Genomic DNA, 22,634 nt, shown 5'->3' on the forward strand with positions numbered 1-22,634 from the left:
ACTCCTTTCTTCCTTATCAGTATCTAAAAAATTTTAAGCCCTTTAGGTCTTTCCCTCCTTGTATGCATGTGTAAATAACAGGAAGCAAGGGAAGGATGGAAAGACATCTGACCAAACTTTATTCTAATAACTGAAAAAGTCACCAGGGAGACAGCATCACTGAAGTTTCTTAAGCTATTTGATTCCTAGGTTGAGGACTTGAGCAAAGCAGAGGAATAAAAAATGAATATTTTCCTGGCCCCAAAGTGGTATGAAATCACGAGAAAAAGTCCTATATTGCTTAAAAATATACAGTGTTATAAAATCAGATGGTTTAATGTTGCAAATACAAAAGCTCAGAAAGTTTTCTTTCCAGTTGGGAAATGGCGGTATATACATTTGACAAATCTTTTTATGCTACTCCACCTCGAAGTCATTGGATGCGGGGCAGTAAATGATGCTTTCTATCTGTTAAAAAAATTACCCTAAAATTGAAAGTTTGCAACTAAAACTGCTGGGACCAAAAAACCACCAAACAAAAAAACTAAGTAACTGTAAAATTTTAGACTTCTGTATTTTAGGAAGCTGTAACAATTTACGTTAATAACACGTTGTTGCGCTGAGACCAATGAGAAATGATGTTACTAAAAATACCAGTGGGATGGGAAATGTAAGTTTCAGCGACAGCTCTACTGGAGACTTCTAGACTTCCGGGAGAATCAGGGGTTGCTGGGCTTGGATTACCTCCTTGTCTCCTAACCCACCTCTGCCTCGTTTTTCTACACCAGATGATAACCCATGCTCACTCAGGAGTTGGCTTGTAAAAGTCACAATCACTGCTCCCTGAAAATCATGAGGGGCGCACTTGACTGCCCAGACTCAAGTCCAGACCTTTTGTGGATCCTTTTCCTAATCACCCTTCCTACCTTCATGCCTCGTCTCCAGCTAAGTTCCTTCATTACCCACGCCACAAAGCTCCCCGGACACATGCCCTTCCCAGCCTCACACACACTCTTCCCTTCTCTGGCATCAGAGAAGCCAAGAGAAGAGAGAGTTTCCAGCATGATGGAGCGGTCACTGGGCTCCCCATCGCTAAGAAACAGATGGCGACGGGAACCATGCTGTACCTGGGGTGGACAGCGTGGGTGGCCAGGCACTGGATGAGAGCAGTGTCCGGGCAGTGCGGGGAGGGAGGACAGATCGGGACGGATAAAAGAGAAGGCACCTGGTGAGTAGCTGGAGACACTGAGTGTAGACAGGAGTCCCAGGAGGGTGTATGGAGAAGAAGGCTGAGAAGGGGCTGGAAGGGCAGAGGGCCACGGAGCCAGGATGGGAGATCCCGGAGCAGGCCTGTCTGCTGAACAGAGGGACCCAACGTCCGGGAGAATCTGACGGTACAGGAAGCAGACAGGGTAACTGCAGAGGCAGAGTCCTTTGGAAGTGAGAGGTGGTGGGTCCAGAGGTGGAAGGAGCAACACTTCACAAGGGCAGGGACGATGCCCCCCAATCCCCTGGCCAGCAGGAAGCAGCACAGAGGCTGCAGCTCCAGGTGCAGCTGGGGCGTGGGGTTGGGAAGATGAGTATGCGCCTTCCCCTATCTCACTGGTGAGACTTCAAGAGGGTCATCAGGTGAGGGAGAAAGTGAAAGATTCAAGAGGAAAAGTTTTGAAAGAGTCATTTTGAAAAATTATGCTCTATCATATTACTTTACGCTACTTTGTGTCAAAATTGTCCCAATTCCTGTGCTATACGGTAGGTCCTTATTAGTTATCCATTTTATATATAGTAGTGTGTATACTACCCAATACTCTGTAATGACCTATATGGGAAAACAATCTAAAAAAGAGTGGATATACGTATATGTAGAACTGATTCACTTTGCTGTACAGCAGAAAGTAACACAACATTGCACATCAACTGGACTTCAATAAAGGTTAAAAAAAAAATTGTCGGGCTTCCCTGGTGGCGCAGTGGTTGAGAGTCTGCCTGCCGATGCAGGGGACACGGGTTCGTGCCCCGGTCTGGGAAGATCCCACATGCCGCGGAGTGGCTGGGCCCGTGAGCCACAACTACGGAGCCTGCGCGTCCGGAGCCTGTGCTCCGCAACAGGAGAGGCCACAGCAGTGAGAGGCCCGCGTACCGCAAAAAAAAAAAAAAATTGTCACAATTCTTTCCTGTAACTTTGACCCACTGTCCCGAGTTCAATTCCCTGGACGTACACAGGGTAAGGCTCCTATCTGTTACCTTGACTGCCATTCACACGCAGTGTTCAACCCCGACCCCAGCTCCAGAAGAGTGGATCTCAATCCCAGCTGCACCTTACAAGCCCCCTGGGAACATCTGGTGCGCAGGCTCCACCCCAGGGCCAAAGAAGCCCATCTCCAGCCCTTGGCCCCAGGAGCTAGTACTTTTGAAAAGCACCCTCCAGAGCAGGATCAGGGACGCCCCTGCCCCAGAGGCCCCTCCCACCTCCCAATTCCTCCATCCCTATCTCTGACGTGGGTTCCAGAGCCTTCTCTACATCCCCATCCACTGCTGTGAACAATCCCCATTTGCCAGTGTCCTTCTGGAAATGTGGTCCCACAAGGGAGACGCCTCCTTCTCTTAGGGCAGAGGAAGTCTCGACGGCATTTCGGCAGATGAGCTACACCCAGGTCAGCCTCGTCGAGGCAGGGTTCCCCATTCTACGTGCGCACGGTTGGCTGGCTGAATCTGAATGCAGGATGTTTATCTTAGTTTCACTTTGTTAGCCCCGACCCATTCTGTGGTCTCTGAATAGGGAGGCTGCTGAGATGACGCCCGCCAATGTGTCGTCCGCGCGTCCTCAACACGGGCCGACGGTCAAGGCCACCCTGGGTCTCCCTCAGGCAGGCAGAGTTCTTGGGGCAGCTGAGCGTGGTGGTGCAAAGTACAGCACAGTGGAGGCTGAGACACAGCCTGAGACGGAATCCAGCCTTGGCCACCCGCCTGCTGCTACCTCTGTTTCCTCATCTCAAATGGGGATGGCACTAGCCCGCCTCTTCCGGGTCCTCGTGCCTGACAGGCAGGGAGTGCTGGATGGATGTCATGTGACATCATCACTGGTAGTAGCAGCAGAACTGCCACGGGGCTGGTACAACCCCCGCCTTCTGCCTTGGGGGACGGTCTGGGAAGCTGAGTTGAAAGTCTCGCTGCGGGCAAGGCACTGCTTGGGTTGGCTGTAGTCATTCTCTCAAGAAAGGAAACAGCCTCCCTTTTCTTTGGGAAGGATTATCATTTAATTCACGGTGGAGCACAGTGACGGTGGCTGCTAGGGTCCATAAAACACAAGTCTTCATTGTTCAGACCAGGGTTTCTGGACCTCGGCGCTACTGACTTTGGACCAGATGGTCCTCTGTCGTGCGGAGCTGCCCTGTGCACTGCAGGGCGTTCACAAGCTTCTCTGGCTTCACCCACTCGATTCCAGTAGGAAACCCCTCCAACCCCCTCAACTGTGACAACCTAAACTATCTCCAGACACTGCCACATGTCCCCAGGGGAGGGACACACAAAATCACCCCTGGGTGAGAACCACTGGTCTAGATGAAGATACCGAGGGCCAGAGAGACCAAAAGATATGGTCCAGGTACCGTAGCAACTGGCAACGGTATCCTGCTCTAACATCTGTTTAAAATGATTTCTAGACATTTGCCAGGCAGCAAGAGAATTGCTGGCCTGCAGGTATGCAATCTCCTGCTCCCGGTCTGATATGGGGGCAGCGTTTCCCCTAGTCAGCACCTGCTGCTAGAAATAGCTGTTAGGAAGGAACTGAGGAGGCAAAGTACAAAGTAACAACGTTCTGATTGGGAGGAAAAAAATACACCTTTTACCCCCTGCGGCCAGATACCCTAGGAAGCTTCTGCTTTCTCCTCGGTCCCATGCAGAGAAAGGGAAGCAGGTTCTGCCTGCAGAAGGGAACTGGGGTCATCCCTTTAATTAGGCCGACGAGCCTGGTGGGGGGAACAGACCGCAGCGGCCGAGACCGGGCGTGCCCAGCTTTGAGATGAGAGCCCACAGGTCCTTTAATACTGAGCTTAGCTGAAGGTTGATGACAACCCCCAGGGAATGGTTTCTGAATGCCAGCCAAGATTTGGGAGAAACAGATGAGAAAGGCAAAGTGCAGCAGAAGTGAGAGAAGGGAAAATGTCTACCTTCCCTTAAAAAGCAAGCTCTATGAAAAGATAAACAATTTTTATGATACGTTGTTTTAATACTAAGAATTCATTTCTCCTTTAAAAAAAATAACAGAGAGGAAAACTATAAGCTTTGGAATCAGAAAGACCTGGGTTTGAATTCTGGCTATTAAGAGTGTGGTCTTAAGATCCTCGACCTTTTGGAACCTCACTTATGAAACAGGGATAATGATTCTCAGGAAATGGGCATTAGATGTCAAGCTCCTGACACAGAGACGCAGCTGTACAAATTCAGACTCTACGTAAGATGGCCAAACAGGCACATGAAAAGATGCTCAACATCGCTAATTATTAGAGAAATGCAAATCAAAACTACAACGAGGTATTAACCCACACCAGTCAGAACGCCCATCATCAAAAAATCTACAAACAATAAATGCTGGAGAGGGTGTGGAGAAAAGGGAACCCTCCTCCACTGATGGTGGGAATGTAAATTGGTGCAGCCACTATGGGGAACAGTATGGAGATTCCTTAAAAAAACGAAAAATACAGCTACCGTATGATCCTGCAATCCCACTCCTGGGCATATATCCAGAGAAAACTCTAATTTGAAAAGATAAATGCACCCCCAATGTTCACAGCAGCACTATTTACAATAGCCAAGACATGGAAGCAACCTAAATGTCCATTGACAGATGAATGGATAAAGATGTGGTATACATATAAATGGAATATTACTCAGTTACAAAAAGAATGAAATAATACCATTTGCAAAAACGTGGATGGACCTAGAAAATATCACACTAAGTGAAGTAAGTCAGATAAAAACAAATATCGTATGATATAACTTACAGGTGGAATCCACAAAAACGCTACGGCTGAATTTATTTAGAAAACAGACAGACTCACAGACATAGGAAACAAACTTATGGTTATCAAAGGGGAAACAGGGGGTATAAATTAGGAATTTGGGATTAATAGATACATACTACTGTACATAAAATAGGTAGCCAACAAGGACCTACTGTATAGCACAGGAAACTACATTCAGTATCTCGTAATAACCTATAATGGAAAACAATCCAAAAAAGAATAGATATATATGTATAACTGAATCACTCTGCTGTACACCTGAAACTAACACAATATTGTAAATCAACTATACTTGAATTAAAAAGGAAAAAAAAAAAGTGAGCTGTAGTGTCACACTACCGCCACCTGCTGGTCACATGATAAAATTGTTAGCATAGAATCCAAGAAGAGAAAAAAAAAAGTGCTCAAGCTGTAAAAATTAAAATTAATGAACTGACAGTAAACCTTCCCAGAACCCAAAGTTACGGCATGCTCTCTGTAATCTCAAATGCAGGGCTGCCTGCCCCTCCTGGGGCTGGCTCTATGAGAAAGGAGAAACCAAAGGAAGTGCAGGACACAACGACAAGAGCTGAAACCTGTGTTTCTAACTTCTACCATTAAAACAAGCCTTGTAAAAAATGTCCATGATGACAAAAAATATTTAAAAGTTAGCAAAAATGCAAGCGCTTCAGATTCAAGATTGGCTGTCTAATAACCATAGATTCTGGTGGGAAGATGTGTGGTTAAATGGTTAGAAGGAAATGGGCACACACACACCTTCCATGTGGAGGAGTGAAAGATGGGTATGGTTTTTATACTTGGGGCTGACAAGGCTGGACGGTGGCCTGGTGGAGGCAGGTGGAAGTGAAATGTTCAAGAGTCATCTGAAGCAGTGCAGTACTGCCGGTGATGGGCAGCCAGGGTGGCAGAAGATTAACTCTTGGAATGAAGCATTCAGAGATGGGGTGGAGCCATCAGAACAACCTGACAGTCAAGAGGGGTGGGGAGTTTGGCTGCCACGGCAACGGCCACCACTGAGACCCTCGGCCCACAGCTGGCAGTCACGGGAGATGGTGTGGCAGGCTGCCAGGCTTGCCGAGACACGCAGGACCCCTCGCAGATGGATGCACAGGGTTCACGGCATTGGCTCGGGCCCTCAGCACAGGTGGGATGCACCCGAAAATGCATTTTGCCTCGGAGCAAGATATGACAACTAAGTATACTACAAATGACCCCCCCGGGGGTCCCCTGCCACCCACAGTCATGCTAACTCTTGGCTAGCACTTCTAGAGAAAATTACCTATAGAGAAATGCTTAATCAAAAAATCACAGGCTCCCAATGAAATTGCAGAGAATTCTCAGCCAATAGTTGTTGCAGAGATAATTGTTCTGAATCTATCAATAAAGCTGAGCTGCCCCTTCATTGACTGCAAACACCAATTTCTTTCACCCAGGATTATAAGTTGGTGTTCACAGGCTCACTCCTGCCATTACCGTGATAAACAGTTGAAACCACAACAGAGTCTGACATGTAGATCAATTCTGGGTCCATAAAGAATCTACACAAGAGGTTCCAGGACAGGAATTTACAGCCACCAGTTTTTATTCTCTCTTGCTGCAAAAATTACTTCTGTCAAACACTTAGGAGAGTGAGGAAAAATGTAAAAAAATTAATTTTTCATGTACTACGGGAACAGCCTTTTTCAACGCAGAAGCTCAAGATGAATACGTTTCTGCATTTAAAAAATTACGCTGAGCAGCCTGTGGTGCTTAGCTGGAGTGGGACCCAAGCCTCTGTGCTGCAAGCCGGCAGACAGCGATCTGAAACCCTGAGCTGAGCTGTCTGCATTTCCTCTAAGGGCAGATGCGGGTCTCACGTTAGCAACGCCAAATTATATTAGACATCTAATTTTAAACCTCAGGTACTTAAATGTAAAACCTTACAGCAGTAATAGTCATAAAGCAGTGGGGCATTGCATTTCACAGAATGGATTCTTCTTTCTTCCCCCCTTAATTTAACCAGAACCTCCTGTTTTGTAGTTTCACACACCACAAAGTCATCTATCTAATTAGGAGTTGCTCACAGCTGCTTAAAAGACAGAAACCCCCAGGGTACCTGTGCGTCTAAAGGGGAAGACTTTACAGAGTTCTCTGGAGCCAAAGTCTTAATTTAGTGTGGACAAGGGGGCAGAGAAAAATGGAACCCCAACGTCATGTATTATCATGTACAATAAAAATGTGGGACAATGGGAAGGCATATTCACCAACACATGGTCATTTGGATTCAAAAGCTGCTTACTTCTCCCTGTCCCTGCTGCTAGCACAGTGTAAGCTTTTTTATGACCCTGACATCCAAACCAGAGACTGGGGTGAGGGAGAGAAAATGATTAAAAAAAAAAAAAAAAGAGGGTGGAGTTTGTATTTCACTGCGACGTAAAGAGAAAAAGCATGACAGAGAGCTCTTAATCATTGTTTGTTTCTTTTGTGATTATTTTCCAAGCATGGCAGGGAACGTGGATGCCCAAGTTGAGGTCTTGAAATCCATTCATAAATGTGTTTTCTTGAAGTCAGCTGTCAGATCCTGTGCCCTGATTTTACTAACAACTGCTTGGCGTCTGGCAGGATGGTACTAACGGGAGGGAAGCCAGGACGTTACTCTGGCCGCAGGCAGACAGGGCTACTCCACACGCAGGCGGACCCGAATGGCCCAGGATTCTTGACGACGTGCACTCTGACCCACGAAGTCTTGCTGGAGCCTGGGACTCTGCATTTCTAGGAAACTCCCAGGGGCTGTCAGATACCAGTCAGTCTGTGGACCACACTCAGAAGCAAGGATTTCGAGCAATGGTTCTCAAACTTCAGCATGCAGCATCATTCCGTGGAGGGTCTGCTGCCACAAAGGTTGCTGGGCCCCACCCCTGAGTTTCAGATTCAGTGGGTCTGGGATGGGACTTACGAATCTGCATTTCTAACCAGTTCCCAGGGGATGCTGCCACCACAGGTCTGGGAAACATATCTTGAGAAGCGCTGACGTAGACTCTAAGGCCTAGAATCAGGCCACCTGGGTTCACATCCCAGCCTTACCAGGACGTGACTCTGGACAAGCAGTATTGAACCCTTCTGTACCAGAGTCTCCCCACCTGGAAAATGGAGCTAAGAGCAGTATCCACTCCACGGGGATCAAATGCCCTCAATAAATACTAGCTCTCGTTATCATTGCTACTGTTTCTCTTTTCAATCATATCTTGGGTATGACATACCAGCCATCCTCCAAAAATACAGGCGTCAAGGAAGATGCCTGAGAAACTATAGGAATCTTACTTCTGTACAACATTCCGTTTTCTCTCTGGATCTTTGCTATTTAAAATGTCAGCTGTAAGCCTTAAAATAAGATGCTAATTAATTGTGCGATTCTGACCCGTTAATACTCATCTCTCTTCTTCCTCTCTGTCCTCATTTTCCTGTATCCCAACTAATACCTTGCACTTCCTTGTGGCCCCTCGACTGTTCCATGTTGCCCTTTCCTCCTCTTCAAGTCTCTGTCCAAACTGCCTCCATGTTTAGAACAACTTCTTCCTGTGGTTTTGCACACACACAATCCATCTGGTTCTTGAAACGCTGCTCAAGTTTCAGTCTCTTTGGGAAGTTTTCCTTGATTAACTCTCTCCATCCTTAAACTACCTGCACAATTTCACCCCGGGCTTTCTCCATCCACATCCCGCAGTAGGCTCGTACCAGGGCACAGACTGGCTTCTCATCTCCTGTGTTCACGGTTCAAGCTCTGGGGCATCAGGAAGCCTAGCTAGTCTAGTCTTTCACAAACACACAATGTGATAGAACAATGGATACCCGGTGCATCGGCATGTGAGAAATCGATTTGTAAATTTAAAAACAGTGTTCACCCGTAGGCAACCTCAGTCATACAGGTACTTTATAAATATGCCCGTACGGACCAATACGATCACCTTCCGTGGGAAGAGGCTTCTCAGCAAGTCAAGGGTCTGGCACTCACGGAGTCCCTGATGTGACGGTGTGGAGGTGCCCTGGCATACACACATGACCAGATGCAAAGAGCTCTCGGGTAGAGGGGAAGTTAGCTAGGGAGTCTTTATCAAAGAGATAATTATGCGAATGGAATATCTGTCAAGTGTGGCTTTTAGGTTAATAGGCTGCTTCCAATGCTTTTTCTGGAGGAATATTCTGAGTGTGGGGGGAGGCAAAGACTTGGGGTGAGGATCTTGCTTAGGAACTTGTTCTTCTATCCCCTCCCCAAATATAACTCCTACGGCGCATAAGGAACAGAACCTAGAGACCGCCGCCCTCATCAGGTGTGGTGGTGACTCAGCAGTTCTCACTCACAAGAGGAAAGCTTTAGAAAGGGTGCTGCCGGGCAAAGCAGCTGTGCACCAGGCCGGGAGGAGCCAGCTGATGACTCCTGCCCCCCTCAAATGTGGGAGCGCACCTTCTCAGAGGGTGCCGGAATGAACCCACTCAGACAGTAAGGGTAATGCTCGTCGAAAAACGGCTGCATTTCCAAGTATTTGATAATGCAATTAAGCATGTGAACTGCTTGCCCCCCTAAAAAAAGTAACCATGGCAACCACAGCAGATGCTCAGTGACAGAAGCCACAGATGGACACTGCCCTACATACCTACTGACCACGCAAGGGAGAGAAGGACACACCCATTTAAGATTAGAACACAGAGGCTTGCAGAGGTAAGGCCGCCTGTCAAGGCCACCTGCTCGGCAGGTCGGGGGCCTCTGCCTGGAGCACGGACGTGTCTGCTGAGGAGGCCCGCACCAGGCCTGCCGGGGCACCTGACGACTATGAACGCACAGCTGTCGCGTTACAAGGGAATAAACTGTACGCGGTTCATTTATAATGACTTTAGCCTCTTCATTGAGCGTCTTAAGGTGCTGTCATGATTTCAGACGAAAGGTGGAAAGCCCAGTCCCTGAAGAGGCTGGAGACAGACGTTCGTTCTCTACCGAAGCATCCTGTTTTGTCTGAGGAAGGAGCCGGGAGCGTGCTGGGCACAGGGCAATGCCGTCCGTGCGCCCCAGGCCCGCGCCGCTGTGGCACCCGCTGGAGCTGCCTTTCGAGACCTCACTCCTCCTCCTTGGTTTGGAGATGCCTTTTCTTTAAGGCCTCTGCTCGGCAGTGTCTGATGGAGGAGCATGGAGTAACTAGAAATAAGATGATGTTTATCCAAAGCACACGTCCTGCTGCAGCAGCTCTGGGTCTACAGGGAAGACCTGATGCTGAATCTTTTAATTAGGACAAATTATGCTACTATTACTCTAAAACCCTGTCTGAGAGATGACACACTACAAGTGGGAATTCCTTTAAATACCGGTGAACAGGTCATAGACAAAATGCCACAGGCAAAGCATGTTGTGGTAAAGTGCAGCCTCAACGCTGCACAGTTCACGCACTCACACATTTGTCAAGATAGTTTCCAGCGTGCACATCTGTTTCCCTAGAAGCTGCCCACACTTTTAAAAAAAAAAAAAGGCAAGAGGGAAGACTCTCCAAAACTTAGATGATATACCAGGAATCTTGGAAAACGGATAAGGAGAATGAATTATGTGTTTTCCTTTGATGCAAAAACACCGCAAAGCCTAACCACATAAAAGGCACACTAATGATGGAAAGTGTAGGCCACCTCATGTAGGGAAGTGTGGTCAGGGGCATACCACCTGCAGTCGGGTCTCAGCCCTGCCTGCAGTCTCAGTTTCCAAATCTGTCAAGTGGGAACGAACACCTACTGCTCCCTGCACCAAAGAAGGTCACGAGATGCTGTGGGTGAGACAGCCGATCGAGGATAAAGCGCTCCACGGGCGGAAGGCGGGCCAGGCATCGTCGACAGGGTGGCCGCCCTCAAGAGCGGAGCTCGGAGAGCTCGGGGCGTCACGTCCAGCCCCTGGCTTACAACCGAGGACCGCGAGGTGGCCGCAGGTCCGTGGGGCTGTGCCCTCTCTTACCACTGCTGATGGCTGAGTTTGCAATGACCGTAGCCTCGCTCCACTGGTCGGCACTGGAGACAGAGTAGGACCGTTGCTGCATGCCGTCCGGTCGGCTGTTGAAGGAGCCCAGGCTGACGCCGCTCGCCATCTGAGACCCAGGCGCACTAGTGACATTCCCTAGGAATAAACAAGTCAGGTGAACACCAGCGCGCACTGCACACCCGAACCGGCACGAGTTAGTCTAGGGGCTTACACGCCTGCACACCGTGGACCTGACACCGAGAGCAGCCGGCGTCCCGATACAGGGCAAGTGGAAGCATCACATGAAACCATGTTCCAGAGGAAAATAGGGTGAAGCAGGTCTTATGGTGCCTGACAAAGGAATCCGATGCTTATGATGGCTACATCCACCACGGTCCAAGACAGAGATGCACACCACCACCACCGCCACCTCTAGATGGAGTAGCGGTGAAGACAAAAGACCCACTTTTGGGAAAAGCGATATTCCTGGCAGGCCAGCGAGCCGGGCACTGAAGGAGCCCTGCTGCATCCACACGTCAATGGAAATGAAATGATCACCAGTCGGGGGTCAACTGTCTGATGCCAGAGGATTACTTTCGCGGGGAAGCTATACTTTATGATCAACACAAATGGAAGCTGCCATATGCGACATCGCTGGAAACGCAGACTCTTAAACCAGGTAAGTTTACTCTTAACCTTGAGAAGACCGCGCAGAGGCAAAGTAACCTTAGCAACTTCACAGCACGCACACAGACTGCGGTGGAAAATGGTTCCGTCGTACACGTAATGATTTGAATCAGTTGCTCAACATCAAAATGAATTATCATCTATCTGGTCACCCCAATTCTAGACTCAAAAACAATTAAGTGCCTTTCTCCAAAGCTCAGCCAATCACACCTTGCTGCCAGTCAGTTGGTTTGTTAGATCTGTATGCAGATCTTCAAAGGTATTAGGTTTCTTTTCTTAAACGTTCCTCCCATTGTTTTAGTTTGGAACCAATTAAGTTCAAAATTGTTTTCATAGAAGGTTTTCATAGCACAAGATTTTAAATACACAGACCAATTACCAGAATTACCCGTGGAGCTTTTTAAAAATAGAGGCTTCAAGAAATTCAAATTTCGATTCAGGAGGTCAGGGGATAGAGCTTGAGGGGATATGCATTTTCAAAGGGACTTCGGTGATTCTGGTGAGCAGCCAGAGGTAGGAACCAGGGCTCCACCACAAACACGGTCCTCACTCTAATCGCACACAGCGTCCGGAAGTGACAAAATCATCAGTGAAACACAAACGTGAGCAAATAGGACAAACGAGAGGTTAACGAACAGGAAGGATTTTGCTTTGAAAAATGTATTTCTACCTTAAAAAATGATGCCGATTTTACGCTGTTGGGGGAACTGGGTACATTTTGAATGTCGTAAAAGTAAGTATTCCTAGGCAGGTTTACCGGATTCCAGAAAAAAAGCCAGAAGTACCACCTAAGAGAGGAAGAATGGGAGCGCATGTATCTTCCCAAGTGCGGGCCTCATAGCAGAAGCAGCTGCACCGCCTGGGAGCGTCTTCGAAAGGCAGGCTCCCTGGCCTCACCCCCGCCCCTGCTTTTTTTTTTTTTTTTTGGCGGTACGCAGGCCTCTCACTGTTGTGGCCTCTCCCGTTGCGGAGCACAGGCTCCGGACGCGCACGCTCAGCGGCCATGGCTCACGGGCCCAGCCGCTCCGCGGCACGTGGGATCTTCCTGAACCGGGGCACGAACCCGTGTCCCCTGCATCGGCAGGTGGACTCTCAACCACTGCGCCACCAGGGAAGCCCGCCCCTGCCTTTTAGTAAGAGCCCCAGGTGACATGTGCACACGTAAAAATATGAGTGGGCCCGCAGGAGAGCTCTGATTGATTTAAAAACCAAACACTTAAACCAGAAAATAACCATGGACACGAAACAAAAACTACAACGAAAGCTCTTCCCTGCCGCGGACACTGAGATCGACGACGCTCCCGTGAAGGGCACCCGCCCTGGCTCCTCGGTTGAGCTGCAGAGGGTCTTCAGCCAGTTTCCCGTCTCCCTCCCAACTCTGATGTTCTGATTTTAGGACCTGTCCGAGCCCTAAAAACGTGGAAACTCGTGCCTCCTGAATGGCAGCGTCAGCCAGAGCTGGCGCCCGCTCCAGCACCGGTCCTCAGCAGCCTGGGTAGCAGGGCCAGGTGCGTAGCATCTCTCAGGTACAGAGGAGCCAAGCCTCAGAGAGGCAGCGCTAAGGGACACACCACACGCTCCTCCGGGTTTTCTCCACGTGTCATCCATCATTTAGGGCGCCCTGGAGCTGTCTTCGGGGTGCGCTTCTCCTCAGCCAGATCCCTGTACAACAGGGCACTGGAACAGCCGGACGGCATATGCCCAGCAGCTGAGCAGGCGTACCTGTCGGGCAGCGTGGCAGGGTCTCCTCCTGACCCTGTGCTGACACCCGCGCCTGCCACCACCTTCTCCCCACACCTTCTATGCCCTGCTCCCTTCTGAGGAGGGCACCTGTTGGGTTACCTCTGGCTCCCAGCTGGGCTGAACGAGGGGGAGGCACAGGAGTGTGAAGTGGGGATGTGCACCCCTGGCCCCCTCCCTGAGCGGGCGCCCTGGGCCACCCCCGCCCTCCTTTCCCTTCGGGTCCGTGGTGGTCCTGGTGCCACTCTGCCAGCCCTGGTGCCTGTACTACCTCCCGGCTTCTCTCTGCCCACACCTCTGTCCCTTTGCAAAGAAACCCTTCTGAGCAGGAGGGTGTGGGCCTCTGCCTTCCCTTCCCTGTGGACTCTGGTCCCACACGCCCACCATTTAAGAGGGGTTCACAACTCCTCCTGAGGCTCTGAGGCCCCTTCCACTTTCACCACGTGAATTCATGAAAATGCTAACATTAAGGTACTTCCCTGGTGGCACAGGGGTTAAGAATCCACCTGCCAATGCAGGGGACAGGGGTTCAAGCCCTGGCCCGGGAAGATCCCACATGCTGCAGAGAGACTAAGCCTGTGCACCACAACTACTGAGCCTGTGCGCCTAGAGCCCGTGAGCCACAACTACTGAACCCGCGTGCCACAACTACTGAGCCCACGTGCCACAACTACTGAGCCCGCGTGCCACAACTACTGAGCCCGCGTGCCACAACTACTGAGCCTGTGCGCCTAGAGCCCGTGCTCTGCAACAAGAGAAGCCACCGCAATGAGAAGCACACGTACTGCAACGAAGAGTAGCCCCTGCTCGCCACAACTAGAGAAAGCCCACGCGCAGCAACAGAGACCCAATGCAGCCAAAAATAAGTAAATAAATAAATAAATAGATAAAAACTAATTGTATAAAAAAAGAGCTTTATTTTAAAAAAAAAAGCTAACATTTTTATGGTGGGTGGAAGGAAAAGGAAGTGATGGAAAGAGAATAGGAGAAAAAGTACAATGAGAAGCTGCATGTGGGCTGCGACCCCACTCTGAGCCGGGCCCCCTGAGCCCGTGCTCCCACGGGGACACCTACTGTTTGGTGCACACGTCAGGGGGATCATTCCTTCCTCCCTTCAGTGCTCATCTGTACCCCTGACAAGTCGTTATCAAGGGTGGGATTTGTCCACAAAACCTCATTTCATACCACCTGTAGGCACACAAGGCAAAACACCTGAAAAACCAAAAATAAATTCACCATCCATCCGCCTTTGGGCAGATGAGTCCAGCAGTGCCCCTTTCCTTGTTCACTCTGTCTGGGGTGTGGCTCCGAGGACGACCAGCCCCAGACCCTCCTGACATACTCCAGTCAAAAGGTGGAGAGGATTATCTTAGTGCGTCCAGCACTGACTACTTGGTGCCAAAGTCCAGGAATAAGTAGCCACAGGCATTCGGGACAGCCAAGTCCATCTGAGCTCTGGGTCAGGGACGCAGGAAACATTCCAACAGAGACATTGGATAAAGAGGTAGTCTTAGGATGACAAGTTCTTCATCTGAAGGCTAAACGTCTACCAGGGAAAGAGCAGGTTCCTTAAAATGTACAAGCTAATGAAAAACTATGTGATGCTGACCATACAATCTGGTTTTTAAACGTCCAGCTGTTCGTCGAATGGAATTTTCAGCACATTAAGCTGCTGGTGGATCCACTCTGGGGTTTAGCTCCTGAGGGGGCCCCCAAGGAACCAAACTGAGATCTCTGGGGTAAAGGAACTCCTGTCAAGGCTGTGTGGTCCTGGTGTCTGATTGCAGAATCCGTATGAAACCCTAAACAGCTGCATGGAATCATTCCGAAAACCCACCCTGAGGGCCTTCCAGCTGGCGAGGGTCTTCTTAGCCCAACCACACCCAATTCCCAATTGTCAGACTAAACAGAGACACCACAACGCCATGACTGAATTTTGACCAAATGAATGTGTGTACATGGACACGTGGTTATGGAAGTAAAACTTTAAAACAGGTCCATAATCTTGGGGCCTGGCGTCAGGGTTGAGCTCATAGATGTGTTTTTGCTTAGGGGGAAATGATTTCTTTTTTAAGTGGAATTAAATTTGGGAGGGTGCATCTAAAAATCTGTGGTTTCTGGCAGTGTTTGAAAAATAAGAATATGTGGCAGCCATGGGCCTATGTTTATGCTCAGAAACAGTCAGTTGACTCCATGCCTCGAATCTGTCTGGGTTGTGTCTGAATCTACACGGCAAGAAGCCAGGGCCCACACCAGCTCTCCTACCCCCCCAAATTCACTCAATTACCTGCCTGCCTAGTTCCTGATCTTTGGTGACCACGAGTTACAAAATCTTCCAAAAATATACAGAGGCCGGTTCTCATTTCAGAAGGAAAACATGTCTCATTTTCTCTCAAGAGAGTAAATCTCTTTTTTATACATGCCCATCTGCTTTAATTTCAGTTAAAATGTTTCTGAAAATCAAATAATAAAAGATCAACTAATTGTGACGTAAGGAAACAAAAAAATTGTGAAGGGTAAGAAATATTGTTTCTGCCCTAAATGTATATACTTTGGAGTTCCACAAACAGGTGCTTGCCTGTAAATGTGAATGCATAAAGACACACGTTCCAACTCTGAAGCAAACCAGGGGTCCGTAGGCTTGGTCACGACACTGTGAAAGTAGCCTTGCTGGCTTAGCGTGGCTCGTGACACATCTTGGCCCGAGCATGAGCAGTCTTGGGCCAGTGGTCATATTTTGAGGCCTTTCTACTTACTTTGAGTAAATCCTTCAGTCAAAGCAACCAACTACCCTCCAACTGTTCCATGAATATCTTTAGTAACTGTACAGAGTTAAAATCTAATGATAGTATTTTATGTCATAATTTCTGATGCTTATTTTCAAATGCATGCACGCACACACCCACCCAACAAAGGCTAGTGCACACGTTCATTTCTGTTCCTGAATGAACCTAACTAACTGGTCAAGTAATACTGACCTGTCCCTGCTTCTGCCCTACGTGTTAGCACTCAGGGAGTGTTCACCACTTCTGAAAACACCTCTAAGCATATAAGGAGATGCTAAGTTTCCAATCAGCTTCTCTCCTCTCAGAGTACTCAAGGGTGACCTCTCTCATCGAATGGCAACTCATTTCACATTAATAAGTTACTAATTAAGGCTGTGGGTCTGGAGTTCTCACTTGTGACTTATCTGATTCCCTGAGAGCGAAGGGTCTTAAAATCAAGACCACCCGTGATCAAGTGATGCCTAAACGCTGTTCTAAGGGCGTCAGGGTCAGCCTGAAGTGAGGCAGAGGCCTCGGCACCCCGTGATCAAGAGAAGAGCTGGGGATCTAAAGCCCAAATGGCCCACAGCGATCCACAGAAACACCTCGCTCTGGGCGGGGCGGCTGCCGTGTTGATTAGCTCATCACCACAGGGGCACACGGTCTGAGAGGAGCCCTGCCCGACCAGGGCCCTGGTGATGCCCAGGGGAGAAAGACTGCTTCCTCTCCCAGGCAGCTGACCACCTAAACCGTATCTGTTTGCTACAGAATTTCAAGAAAACAAGACAAGAGGCTGGGGTCTCTCCAACGGGGGGACTCAGAAGAGGGCTGGGACTTGCTGTCTTTCAGGCACGTCTGTGTTTCTCTAGAAAGAGGAGATTCCACAAGCCAGACTGGGACGTCCCCTCCCCTGGAGCACAGGGGGCAGGTCTGACAACTGGTTCTAGCTCGCTGAGCTCCGAGCAGACACAAGGCCTTAACAGGAGGCGGGTGGATACTCACCTCCCCGAGATGCGCACCGGGGCTGTGCCTGCCTGTGGGTGGGAAGGGCACTTTTCATCTTTCCTTCCCTTCTCTCCCCTCATATCCCCGTCTTCCACCCTCCCTGGGCCTGAGCTCTCCCAGGAGACCCCCTCCCGCTGGTAGACCGGTCCATGGGTCCCTCATGGCATGGCACAAGGGGGTGGCAACTTCTTGTTCTGATGATCTTCTCAGGAATGTCTGTGCAGTGAACAGACTTGGCTGATGGAGAGACCGTCTTCCTCCAGAGGAGGGCAGATTTGTGTGCTGTCGGGATGATAACGTCATGTTCCAGGGCAAAGGCTGGGCAGGCGTGCCTGTACCCCATTACACAAGACTGGGGTTTCCTAAGCTTGGGGTTCCTCTCCTGTAATATGATGCACTGTGTATGCTGGTGTCACCTGGCCCCGAGAGAACTGGTGCACGACACTGCTGAGACTCTGGCCACTGCTACTGCTGTGAGTAATGAGCCGTCATCTGTCCTGACCCAGGGGTCTCACCATCCAGGAAACAGGCAGGCTGGCTGAACTTGCAGGGAGGGTAAACTCGGACCCTGCACGGTCCCGGCCACCAGTTCTAACACCGACCTACTTCTACCTTTCCTTGTCTCACTGCATGGAACCCCTGCTGTGCTGGGCACAATGAAGAAGACAGCCCCTGGACCAGCCACCGTCTGGTCCAGGAGAAGGTCTCAGACGAGCCCACAAGTGGCCAAAACGCAGGGCAAGGAACACAAGAGCCGTGAGAAGGTCAAAGAGGCAGGATAGCATGCCTGCTGGAAGCTGCAGGAGAAACTTCATGGAACTCTGCAGACTTATTTTAGACTTCGGAATGGGCCCATCTCTGTAAATAATAATATGGAAAGAGGCGGCACTACCTAACACTATCCCTCTGGATTAAAATCACACCAACATAAACAGATGAATGGATAAAGAAGATGTGGTGTGTACACACACACACACACACACAGAGGAACATTACTCAGCCATACAAAAGAATCACATTTTGCCATTTGCAGCAACATGGATAGACTTGGAGATCACTATGCTAAGTGAAATAAGTCAGACAGAGAAAGACAAATGCTATATGATATCACTTAATGTGGGATCTAAAATATACAACAAATTAGTGAATACAACGAAAAAAGAAGCAGACACACAGATACAGAGAACGAAGTAGCTGTTACAGGGCTGTGCCTGCCTGTGGCGAGGGGAGAGGGGAGTAAGTGGTACAAACTATTAGGTATAAAATAAGCTACAAGGATATACTGCACAACACAGGGAATACAGCCAATATTTTATAGCAACTCTAAATGGAGTATAACCTTTAGGAATTGTGACTATATTGTACACCTGTAACTTATATAATATTGTACAGCAACTATACTGTAATAAAAAAAGTAAAAATAAAAAAAGGACAAAAAAATCACACAGACATGCAGAAACAACCCACCAGAACACATGTACAAGAATGTTCATGGCAGAATTATTGAGAACGGCTGAAACGTCCATCCACCCACCATGGGTACCTCACAGTAGAGCCACACCGGTAAGAATGAATGGCCTCTGACGTGGGCCACAACAGGACAGACACCACAGACAGCACGTGGATCCGAAGGAGACACACACGAGGGCTCCGCCTGTCCTGGTCCCACACAACCGTACGAGGGGTCAGACGCAACAGGCAAAGCCCATCTACGGAGCGGGAAATGAGACGATGCTCACTCTCGTGTGTGTGTAGGGGCAGATGCGAACAGTGATGCGATGGGGCCGGGGGCTTCCTGGGCTGCCGGCCACGTGCTGCGACTTGACTTATGTGCTGGTCACCTGTACACTTAGCTAGAACTTAGGATTTTGTAAGTGTATGTTAATCAATAAAATTTACCCCCCAACCCCCCCAAAACTCATTTGAATGGTTTGTGAATGCAGAGGTCAGATCAGGAAGTATGAGAACAAGTCACCAAGGAGCGAGGAGACGGCTTCACCGGTGTTACATCCCAAAGAGCGAGCGGCCCGGCCCTACGAGTGCGGCATGCTGGCACCCAGAGGGAGCGAGGCACAAAAGGACCCATTTGCTATTGTCTCAGTATTTTTTTGTCCCAAACAGTATCTGCGTTATGATGACATGCGTGGCCGACTTCCTGGCCCATTCTGAACACAGGAGAGTGTGTCCTCAAAGACCCCCTCTACTATCAGCCGGCTGCCGGCCTTGCCGAGCAGGGGCCGCCGCATTAGGATGCTAATCCAGGGAGCCCCACGCCAGTGCCTTGATATGGAGATGCGTGTGCCCACTGGGCCGGCTGATTAGCGCAAGCTTCCAGGCGTCCAAAGCGCCAGATTCTTCCCAAAGAATAATTTTAGCTTTGCTTTTACATCCCTAAAGTGTAAGAGTTGATTTGAAAAGGTGCTTACCTCCACCATATGCTATTTTTCTTTAAACCATTTGCATTTCAAAGCGAATATGGCATTTAGCTGCCTGATCTCACACGAGCATGAAAAAGATGCTGGTTTTCTATTGAACAGGAACGTTTTCATCCTCCAAATGACATCGAAGGGAGAATTCCTCTTTTAAGCTATAGGCTTATTACATTAAAAACAGCCTATTCTGATTTTTAAAAATATACCCTAAAATAAGGCTTTTCATAGCATTTAAATAGAGATTCATCAACAATTTTTGTTTTTTTTCTTAATACAGAATTCTGCTCACTGCACATCCTGACTTTGGTCTGCCTTCAATAACGAGACTTGACCCTACCAAGGCTTCAACTAGGAAAACAATACTTGGCATTTGACTTACTGGTGAAACAGCCTGGAAAAGGGCAGAATCGCTTGGTGATGGTGATAATGAAGTTCTTCGTACACTGAGAGTGGAGGAGAAAAACCCAAAGAAGATTCTATGAGCACGTGAGTGTGAAAGAGACATTTACGTCCATTGTGGGACTTCGTAATTTTTTTTAAAAATCATAATTACAGAAATAGGATTGATAGGAACTCACTCTTCCCCTCGAAGGCCTCACCCTCTGAAACAGCGATTGCTCTTATAGGCTCTTTTTCATTCCTATGTGGCTTCAAATGTTATAAAAACTCAGAGTTCAAGGCTACTGTGCAAACCTACAGCTACACCATGCCCCATTCCGAGCGCGGGTGGGAAAACCAGGTCTGCTGGAAGCAGGACTGGACGACCGAGGCTCTTCTAATGGCCACATCACTTCAAACTAGGCCTTCGCCATCTGTTCCGTCCTCTAATTATAAAGCCAAAAATAATATAATTCACAACACTACCATAAAAAGTGAGATACGAATGATTTAAGTGCCTGTGAGGAGGGCCCATTCGCCTCACTATTTGCATTGGAAATCTGCCCTCCTTTTGGCAACCAGGATTTCAGGCTAAGAGGATTTTTTTTCCAAGGACATCTTCAGTAGCTTTTCTTAAAGACGTAACATTATGTAATACTTGTTTTGTAAACGCGTGCAATTCAACACATCTACTATTGAGATAGGAATCTTGTGTTTCTCAGAATGCTATGCATTTTTTTTTTTTGTTATATGTTTTCTGCAGTATGCTTACCAGAGAAAAAAAGAACGTACAGAGTCCAGACCCAGTGGTAATGACACAGGTGATTACACTACATGCAACACTGTGGCCACGCCCAGAATTGAAACTCCTGGAAGTAGACAGTTCACGGTTATTTTTCCTAAACTGTAGAGATAGCTCCTTCTATTCTGATTTCTCCCTGCTCTAATGATGATGCCATGGGGAAAAAATGGGAGCATGTTTTGTTCTCTAAGTTACTGAAACTTACTTTGCAAGGTTATGCAGATACACAAATCATGTAAAACAGAAGTCTACCAAAATCCCACCTAATAGATCAACTCATTATTGAACATACGCATATATTTTTCTTAATTGTGACAACAGAAAAGATGTAATATTCTACAACACTTCTGTATTATGACTTCCCAGCCATTTCCCCATGTTGTTCCAAAACCTTCAAACAATTTCAGACATATAACATCTTACAGATTTAATGTAGATAACTTGCACTGCCATTTTCCTACATCTGGATAGTTTTGATTGCTTGCAATTTCTCATCATTATAAACAACACTGCAAAGGACATCTTCTACTTTTAGACTCTTCCTTAGGCTGACATCCCAGAGGAGTTATTATTGGGTTAAACAGCATTAACATCTTTCTGACTCGTGATATATGTTATTAATTAATTTTCTTAATGACCCGTGGGCTAAAAGAAGATGGAACCTGGGCATCCTGAAAACAAGTCAGTTCAGAATCTGTAAGATGGAAAGAACAGTAACAATGATGATAAAATGGAGATAATAATGATGATGATCATAATATGCCCCCTGTGGTTAATACAAGGACCAAATTACATAAAGCACTTCGCATACTGCAAAGCCTCTGAAGATAGTAGTTGTTATCAATTTCGCCAACAGTGAGCTGCCCTTTTCTCTACAGTTTAATTTTTTAGCAAAAATGGTGATACTGCTAATTTTGTTTGACTTTAAAATCTAAGAAGTCTAGATATTTCACTCCTGTTTCTCTCGTGGCGGTGTCTCTTCGTGTGTAAACTGCTCGGACTGTTTGCCTCCTATCTGTGTTTTGGTGTCCTAGTCATTCATCACTTCACATGAGCCCACACACTCATTCACCGATGGTGTTTCTTGAACACCTACTCCTGTATATGGACCAGTACAGCATTTAGCATTGGGACAACTCGGCAACACTCTTCCCACTCTTAGTCTCCCCAAATTCCAAAGGTAATGCCAAAGTCATCAGAAGTAGAGTTCATAAAAGGAAAGACAGAAAGGAAAGAAGTCATGTGCTTAGGACATAACGCAAGCAATGGATGAATGAGATTACCTGACGGGCAAGGACAGGTGAGCTACAGTATCCATGGTCCTGCTTACATCCCATCCCTGGGATGCTGCTCCACCTTGGGGATGGATAGAATTTGGTGCTTGGTATAAATTAAGAAGAAAATATTAAGCACAATCAGAAGGTAAGTTCTGATATTTGGAAAGAGTTTAAATATTTATTGCTATGACAAAATCTGCTTTTTCCAGTTGGGTGTCCCAGCATTCATCACTGCAGAACGACACCTGCACTTCTCATCCTGCCCATTTATATCTATCTGCCTGAGGAACACTTGCTACTACGGATTCTGAAGGTGTCTATGGAGACTGTCACCATAATGCTTACTTATGCACGTGATGCTTACACAGTGCTTACTCACCTACAAGCCATTTCTTGGTACGGGTTACATGAACAAGTTTATATGCAATACAGTTATAATGAGGTATTGTGACATTACACAAAAGGAGGCTAAAACTAAGGATTTTTTTGAGCAATAAAATATGAATATAGCACTCAAGTAATAATGTTTTCTAAAACAGAAAGTCCAAGATGCTCATATCATCTTCTCTCCTAGCTT

At 47.8% G+C, this 22,634-nt stretch overlaps 1 protein-coding gene across 7 annotated transcripts in view; it reads right to left on the minus strand.

The window, feature by feature from the left end:
• AGAP1 (ArfGAP with GTPase domain, ankyrin repeat and PH domain 1) overlaps positions 1-22,634 on the minus strand; it is a 557,152-nt gene that overhangs the window by 149,463 nt on the left and 385,055 nt on the right. For 4 of the 7 annotated variants that reach the window (XM_060015876.1, XM_060015874.1, XM_060015875.1 and 1 more), the window contains one exon: positions 10,969-11,127. The exons of the other annotated variants lie outside the window; for them this stretch is intronic. In XM_060015876.1, the coding sequence (XP_059871859.1) occupies positions 10,969-11,127 (159 nt within the window). The remainder of the gene's footprint in view (positions 1-10,968; positions 11,128-22,634) is intronic. 7 annotated transcript variants of the gene reach the window in all.

The sequence above is a fragment of the Delphinus delphis genome, chromosome 7 (genome assembly GCF_949987515.2).
Source record: "Delphinus delphis chromosome 7, mDelDel1.2, whole genome shotgun sequence".
Lineage (NCBI taxonomy): Eukaryota > Metazoa > Chordata > Mammalia > Artiodactyla > Delphinidae > Delphinus > Delphinus delphis.